At 57.7% G+C, this 8,235-nt stretch overlaps 1 long non-coding RNA gene and 1 gene segment (V, D, J or C); both read right to left on the bottom strand.

The window, feature by feature from the left end:
* Positions 1 to 2,374: 2,374 nt before the first annotated feature.
* LOC131478050 (uncharacterized) lies at positions 2,375 to 2,994 on the bottom strand. The gene is made up of 2 exons (XR_009244282.1): positions 2,708 to 2,994; positions 2,375 to 2,477 (listed from the first exon to the last, which is right to left on the bottom strand). It is a non-coding gene; the product is annotated as an uncharacterized LOC131478050 (long non-coding RNA).
* A 2,202-nt stretch (positions 2,995 to 5,196) lies between these two features.
* LOC105941776 (Ig alpha chain C region-like) lies at positions 5,197 to 7,257 on the bottom strand. The segment is given in 4 exon segments: positions 5,197 to 5,634; positions 5,795 to 6,136; positions 6,305 to 6,586; positions 6,973 to 7,257. Coding segments are annotated over 4 exon segments (1,038 nt in total).
* Positions 7,258 to 8,235: the final 978 nt, after the last annotated feature.

Genomic DNA, 8,235 nt, shown 5'->3' with positions numbered 1-8,235 from the left:
ATCTGTCAAGTTCTTTACGTAACAGGGCCATTTACATAGCAGAATTCTTCTAATCCATGAACATGGGAGGTGACTCCTCTTTTTGGGTCTTCTTCATTGTTTTCACTCGGGTCTTGTAATTTTCAGTGTAGGAGTCTTTTACGTCCTGGTTAAATGTATTCCCAGGATTTGCTTGTTCTCGGTGTTGATGTTGTGAATCCCTGAACAGAGCTGGAGAGGGACGTGAAGTGCAACTGGTAGAGTCAGCCATGAGACAGACACAAGATAAAGACAATAGAAATGGGGCAGGCAGAGGGCAGGCTCCTGTCTCTGAGGAGATGTGATTGCTATAGAAGGCTCGTGGTGTTACCTACTATAGAACTGCGTGGAGAGCCAAAGTACAGGATTGATGTGGCACAAGCTTTGGCAGCCCGACCCCATTTTGTGGTCCCCAGCCACTGCTTCATGATTAAGAGGTAACAGTGTGACCCTCAACAGGAGTCAGTTTGTGGCTGTTTCAAGGACACCCTAAGCCACATTTTGTGGCTCAGGCCCATTGCCCCACACTGGACCCTTGTCCACCGGGTTTGTTCTTGGTCTCTGGCCTCAGCAGCCTGTGATATCTGGGTTCATATGGGTAGCAGGAATCAGGCACTGTGGCCATCCCTGCTGCCTCCCATGGTCTGTATGAGCCAGAAGCCGTGTCGGGAGTGGAGGCAGGAATCACACCCAGGCCTGGGATGTGGATGCGGGTTGTAGGCTCTTAACTGGTGTGCTATCTGCTGCCTGAGTGCCCATGACCTGGACATCCAGTGATCCTCTGTGTCACTCTGTGTTCCATGATTCTCTCACTTGGTCTGTCCCTGTCTCTTTTCCTTGCTTGCCTCTGTCTGTCTCCATTCCTGTTTTTGCTTCTTTTCAGTTCTGTCCTTTTCTGGATGGGTGGGGCATCTCCCGTCCTAGTGACCCAGGCTCAGTCTCCCGTCCTGGTGACACAGGCTCAGTCTCCCCTCCTGGGACTCAGGCTCAGTCTCCCATCCTGGTGACCCAGGCTCAGTCTCCCCTCCTGGTGACACAGGCTCAGTCTCCCCTCCTGGGACTCAGGCTCCATCTTTCTGTGGAATTCAGACTCAATCTCAGATGCTCCCCTGGTGTGAGATGCAGGACTTTCCTGGTTGTCTGGGCTTAGTGTGTCCTGGGTTCAATCCGTGAATCTGGTCTCTGGATGCCAGTGCTGTGCCCTTCTTTCTGGCCCTGTGGGGAAGGGAGGTGCAGAGTGGAGGTGTGATGACTAGCCGGGTCCTTTGGGCTTCTGTGCTGTGATTCTGTCTCTTACAGACAGCTGGCTTAGCTGGCCTGACTAGGGTCACCGTAGTGGCCTGAGCAGGCCCTGGCATAAGCTAGGCTGGTCCTGGTAGACCTGAGCTGTTGGCCAGTGAGCAGGCCCTGGGCTTCGTCACGGTCCAGGCCTCAGTGACCGTGGCAGAACAGGGCTCCATGAGCAGGCCCAGGAGCTTTGAGCAGGACCAGGGCATTACATCGTTGGCACATCAGCATGCATGACCTGGATAGGCAGTGATGTGACCCACGTGGGGATCTGGACCCGTGTGCAGGTATGTGAGGTGAGCTCAGCCTGCGCACCAGGTCCCGTGGTCAGGATCTGGCTGTGGTCTGGGACCAGGGTGTGTACCTCGGACCAGAACTGAGTGATCAGATCTGGACCCAGAGAGGAGAACTGGGATTACAGAATGTGGAGCTGCACTCGAGGATCAGCCACAGGATTCAGTGCTGTGGACACAATTTATTGATCAGGCCCTGCGTGTGTTCCTGATGGGGATTCCGTGTATGCAGAGGGGGTCAGGTGGGCAATGCAGGGTCCAGAACTGGAAGCAGAGTCCTGTGGTCAGTAACAGGGCTGAGAGGTGAAGGACACGCCTGGGGTGAAGGCCAAGACCTGTGACCAGGGCTGGGCCTAGTGACCAGTACCATGTTCCAGTGAGCTTGACTAGAGTTTGAGCAGGACCAGGTCTTGCGGCCAGCAACAAGAACCAGAGTAGCACACAGTGACCAGGACCTGTGTCCATCACCAGGAGCAGTGCCCAGGGCACAGTGATGATGAGTAGGGCTCAGTGACTGAGACTCGATACTATTGAGAGGGCTTGACCAGCAACAGAACAGGGCCTGGACCACTGACCAGGACTGGGTCCCTTACATTGTCCTTGTGGTGTCTGAGGACTCCCTCCCTGTGAAGCATGTCTGTCAGACTGAAGCCTCCTGCAGGTCAGGCCAGGTCTTCCCCAGCGTGTGTGCTCCTCATGTGTCCCTGAGCAGCAGGGCCAGAGCTCCATTCTGCTGCCCCACTGCATCCCTGGCCCATCCTCACCCAGACCCGAGCACATTTGATGAAGGAGACGTTTATTGGACTGGGCATGAGTAAGTGGGTGCTGGTCAGCTGCTTCCTGGTGTCCAGGTTCCATCTGTGGAGCTGCTGTTCCATCCTGCAAAGTAGGTGCTCCTGAGGGTGGGCAGCGTCCCTGCCCACTTGTTCTGGCAGGTCATTTCCAGAGCACAGCAGACATGCTGGAATCTGCAGTGCCTGTCCCTGCGGGATGCCCACGCTGAACCCAGGCCCACCCAGTGCCTTCCAGGAGTTCCTTGAGGGTCAGTCAGTGGTGACAACAGGACATGCTATCCTCAACCTGGGTGACCCCAGCTCTGTGCACCCCACCTATGTGTCAATACTGGTGTCCCTCTTTGCTGCCAGGTGGGCCCCGGATGCTGGTCATGGTGAGTGCGGTGCTGTAGAACAGGCTCAGCAGGAAGAGGGTGAGGAGGGTGATGGTGGTGGGCCACAGGCTGTCTCCGGGTACCTCCTCTTCTAGGCTGTCCTGCGGCAGATCCAGCACCACCCAGGGGATGGGTTCCCGATCACCTGCAAGACACAGAAGGAAGGCCTGCCAGTCTTGCCCAGCCTGGGCCTTGCCATCCCTTTCTGGGTTCCTTGGGGCTACCAGAAGTACTGTGGGTGCTTCTAAGGGTTGAGGACACAAAGCATGGCTCCAGGGTGCTGGACTCTTGCATGTTGTACAATTTCCTGCTGACAGGACAGGAACCAGTGCCCATCCTGGCTGTTCCACAAGATGAGGTTTCCAATTCCTGGATCTTGGCTCAGCCTCATGTTCACGGCTGCACACTGATCTAGGCCATCGAGGACCCGACACCCCCTGGCAGTCTGAGTGTGAGGTTCAGTGTGTGAGCGCTGGGTGGATGTTTCCCAGGGAGTGTGGCCGGTGAGGCCAGGGAGGGCTATGTTACAGGCCTAGCAGCTGGCCCAGGGTCCTAGGCATTGTTGTCTCCAGCTACATGGGAGCTGAGTCTGTGTGTCTGACAGAGTTTCATCATTCATGTGAATTATCTGTCATTTCTCAACCTATTTTCTATTTGTCCATCTGCCTATGCACTCACCATGAAAGCTGTTATAGCTGTACCATCCATCCATCCATCCATTGACAAGCTCTCCAGACATCATTCGCCCACTCTCGCATCTATCCATCACCAATCCTCCAACCCAATCATCTAGTCATCCGAGCATCCACCTTTCCGTCCAATCTACCCAATCACAAGCCTATTCATTTAACCTTCCATCTATCCATCCAGCCCCATCCATCCCTCCCTCTATCCATCCCTTCATTCATCCATTTCTCCATCCATCCATCCATCCATTTCCATCTATCCATCCATCTGTCCCCCATCCATCCATCCATCCATTGTTTTGATGTTACAATCCATCTATGTTCCTGCTTGCTCTACATTGATTAATTCTCCCTGTTCCCACTCGTCAGAGAGTTGCTCCTGTGGGTCAGTTCCTGGCCACATGGGATGCTGGGCATTGCTGTGGGGGACACATCCCCATGTGGCCTGTCTCTCCCCCATGGCCCTTGGTGACCTGACCCTCGGGACAAGTGGCTGGGGTGTGCATGGGGTTTCTCATCCCTGGGCTCTGAGAGAGGAGGCTGGGTGAGCGTGATCCCCAGGGTGGCCTCAGAGGCACCATGGACAAGAGCAGGGTGCCCATCTCTCTCTTGTGGAAACCCTGGTGCCAGGTGTGCCTGCATGGGTCGTGGGACTGCTCCCCTAATGCCCTGTGGGCACCAAGCAGGGCCAAGGCTGTGGAGGGTCCTGAGTGAGTGGTGTTGTCCCTTGCCCTGCCCATGCTCTCTGGTTTGCCTCAGATTAAGGTTGATGCAGGGATTGAAGCTTGAGTGTGGGGGCTTCCAGGGAGCAGGGGCTGTGTGGGCATGATTCGTGGAATTGGTTGGCATGCTGTGTAAGGCTGGACGTAAAGGGCCACCCCAGTGGGTCAGGAGAGTTTTCAGGAACTGTCTGAGGACTTGGACAGGGAGGTCCTTTGCCTTCCTAGAGCTGGGAGTGGGCCGTAAATGTCTGGCAAACATAGGGTTGTGTGTGTGGGTGTGAGCCCGTGTGAGCACCTGTTCCCAAGTGCTTGGTGTAGCTGTGTGGTTGGGCGTGGTATGTCCCCGGGGGTGTCAAAGCTGTCATGTAGGTCTGGACATTTCTCAGCCCGGGATGACCTCCAAACTGCTCTGTGACATGCTTGGTGCCCATCCTCAGCACATGTGGACGAAGTCCCTTGTTCCCGTGCCACCCCTCCCATGCCTCTATATCAGAGGTGGCTCTCTAAGGGCCAACGGCCATGTCCCTGCAACCCAAGAACTCCCTGAGGTGCCCCTTTGTTCGGGCCCTGCCTTCAGCTATGCCTGCCTGGCCATAGATCCAACCCAGCTCAGCCTCAGCTCCGATTGGTGCACACCCCACAAGAACTCTAGGTGCACTCAAACAGGCTGGTTCACACTCCCACAAGCACACCAAAGAGGCTGGTTCACACTCCCACAGAAACACCCACACTGGCTGGTTCACACTCCCACAGGCACACCCGCCCAGGCTGGTTCACACTCCCACAGGCATACCCGCACAGGCTGGTTCACACTCCCACAGGCACACCCGCCCAGGCTCACTCACAGCTCACACTGGCTCACACATGCACTCTTGTCCTCACACTCTCTCACACAGCATTCTGGAGGGCTTGGTGAGGTGCCTGAGTTCCCCACAACCTCCTGGCCTGGGGTGAGCTCTCCCGCCCCCACCCCGTGGCTGCAGCCCCTGAGGGAGACAGTCAGGCACAAGGACCCGCAGGGCTGCTGGGGCCAGCACACAGTTTATTCAGGGCAGGGCGGGTGGCTCAGTAGCAGACACTTTCCACATCTGCCACGACCACAGACACGTTGACGTGGGTGGGTTTACCCGACAGACGGTCGATGGTCTTCTCGGTGAAGTTGTCGGGCAGGCCCTCGTGTCCCACCACGCAGGAGAAGTTGTCCCCGTTGTTCCAATCCACGGCCGTGACGCGCAGCAGGCTGGTCACGGCGAAGGTGCTGGAAGTCTGGTTGGGTTCTGGCAGGGGCTTAAACACCAGGAAGTTGTCATCGGGCAGCACCTGTCCCTGGTGCAGCCAGTAGATGAGCACGTCCTTGGGGCTGAAGCCGCGCACCAGGCAGGTCAGCGTCACCAGCTCGTTCAGGGCTAGTTCTTCCGACGGCGGCGGCAGCAGGTGCACCTGGGGTGGGATGACGTTCCCTGCGAGGGGACAGAGGTGTCAGGGATGTGTGCAGGACAGGACTGGGCCTCCTGGTCCCTCTGAGGATGGGGGCGAAGCCTCAGGCCAGGCCTGTAGGGAGGAGGCGGGCAGGGTAGTGGGGTAGCTGGCAGCGTCTGGGGGTGCGTGTGGTGGGCTCACCTGTGTTTTTGCTGATGGTGTCAGTCAGTGAGCCGTCCTCTATCTCAGGGTGTTTGACAGTGCATGTGAACTGCTTCCCCTGGTTCCAGAGTTCTGCGCAGCTGGGCAGCACGCTGGACACACTGTAGCAGCCGCAGGAGTCCTCCTGGGCACTAAGCAGCACAGGCGTGTTCCCCGTGTCAGGTGACCAGGTGAAGATGGCCCCTGCAGGGTCCTTCAGGCCTTTCAGGGTGCAGGTGATGCTGGCTTCTGAGTTGAGGAGCAGGTCTTTGATGTTTGGCCTCTGCAGGAAGATGCTGGGCTGGCAGGAGGGGCAGGGGCAGATCGTGGTTGTTGGAGTTGTAATTGTAGGTATACAAGATGCTTAAATAGAGAGGGACAGGAGTGTTAGTGTGCGCCTCCTCTCTGTTCCTTCCCAGGCTGCCCACCCTCTCTGCTCCATTCTGTGGTTTCCAACAAAGCAGCCCACCCTGAGCCTTGTGTCCCTGCCCCATCCCCAGCCTGTCCTCTGACCTTTGCAGGGCACGGACACCTGCTTGATGTTTTTGTTGTGGTCTACGGTGCAGGACACATCATATGGGCACTGGTTTTTTGGCAGGCTCAGCTGGCTGCATGAGCTGTACAGGCTCCCAGACACAGCAGGAGGGAAGTTAATTTCATTCCCACTGACGTTCCAGCTCACACTCAGAGGGCCCACAGGGAAGTAGCCCCGGATCAGGACGCCGACGACCACGGTCTCTGACTGAGGATCAGGGAGGCTCAGCGGGAAGATGCTTGGGTTGGTTGCAGAAGCTGGAACACAGGACAACTGTGAGACCACCGACTATCACACGGCTGCACCCCCATGAGCCCCTGAGGTCAGGGCCCTGCCGCTATCTGCAGTGGAACCCTGGCCAGAGCGGCTAGGACGAGCCCAGGTCACAGAGCTGTGTGACCATGGACCCCAGGCCTACAATGTCTACTGACTCCTGCCGTCTGGTGACTTCTGCCTGACTTCTTAGTCCCGTGTTGCTCCAGCCTGGCTTGGTCATGGAGCCATCACAGGTCCTGGGCTCCCAGGGTCCCTGACCCCTCTGGGTGCACAGCCAAGCTCCTCCCAGGTTTTGTGGCCAGCATATGTGAAGGGACAGAGCAGCCTGGACATGGTGAAGGCCGAGGAGAGCCGAGAGCCTGCCTACCTGTGTCCTTTCCTCCCATATGTGATCAGGGTCCCTGCCCACTGCTGCCTGGACCCCACACCCAGCTTCCCCACCTGCCATCATCAGCCATGGACGTCCTCAGGCCCCATGTCCTGGAGGACAGCGTAGGGCAGCTCCTGCCAGGAACCTGAATGTGGCTCTGAGATGACAGACAGAGCCTGAGATGCAGGCTGTGCCCCTAAGGAACACAGCACTGCCTGGCTGCCAGGGGCTCTGGGTTGCAAGTGAATTCAGCCCAGAAAGCTCAGCTGAGCCCAGACGTAGGATGGCCATTCCAGAGAGTCCAGTACATTCTTTTAACCTCGAACAGCCCAGATCAACCCAGCACAGATTTGCCCTGCATAACCCATGAGTCCACTCAGCTCAACTCAACTCAGCACAGCTCCACCTAGAACAGTACAACACAGCCCAGCAGAGCTCAGCAGAGTCCAGTCCAGCACAGCACAGTACAGTACAGCTCAGCAAAGTCCAGTACAGCCCAGCAAAGCTCAGCCCAGTCCAGCCCAGACCAGCCCAACCCAGCACAGCCCAGCCCAGTACAGCCCAGCTCAGCACAGTACAGTACAGCCCAGCCAAGTCCAGTAGAGCCCAGCCCAGCCCAGCCCATCCCAGTAGAGCCCAGCCCAGCAGAGCCCAGCACAGCCCAGCATGGTACAGTCCAGTAAAGTCCAGTACAGCCCAGCAAAGCTCAGCCCAGCCCAGCCCAGCCCAGCCCAGCAGAGCCCAGCCCAGCCCAGCCCAGCCCAGCACAGCCCAATACAGTCCAGCAAAGTCCAGTGCAGCCCAGCAAAGCTCAGCCCAGCATAGCTCAGCCCAGCAGAGCCCAGCTCAGCCCAGCCAAGCCCAGCAGAGCCCAGCAGAGCCCAGCAAAGCCCAGCCCAGCACACTCAGCAAAGCATAGCACAGCCCAGGCCAGGCCAGCCCAGCCAGCTCAGCCCAGCCCAGCAGGGCCCAGCAAAGCGTAGGTCAGTCCAGCAGAGCCCAGCAGAGCCCAGCAGAGCCCAGCTTAGCCCAGCACACTCAGCAAAACATAGCACAGCCAAGATCAATCCAGCCCAGCATAGCCCAGCCCAGCCCAGCCCAGCCCAGCAAGGCCTAGTTCAGCCCATCAGAGCCCCGCAAAGCCCAGCCCAGCCCAGCTCAGCCCAGCCCAGCCCAGCTCAGCTCAGCTCAGCCCATCAAAGCCCAGCCCAACCCATCAAAGCCCATCAAAGCCCAGCTCAGCTAAGCCTGACTAGCAAA

Source organism: Ochotona princeps, chromosome 26 (assembly GCF_030435755.1).
Source record: "Ochotona princeps isolate mOchPri1 chromosome 26, mOchPri1.hap1, whole genome shotgun sequence".
Classification (NCBI taxonomy): Eukaryota; Metazoa; Chordata; class Mammalia; order Lagomorpha; family Ochotonidae; genus Ochotona; species Ochotona princeps.
This window is presented reverse-complemented; position numbering and strand designations above follow the sequence as displayed.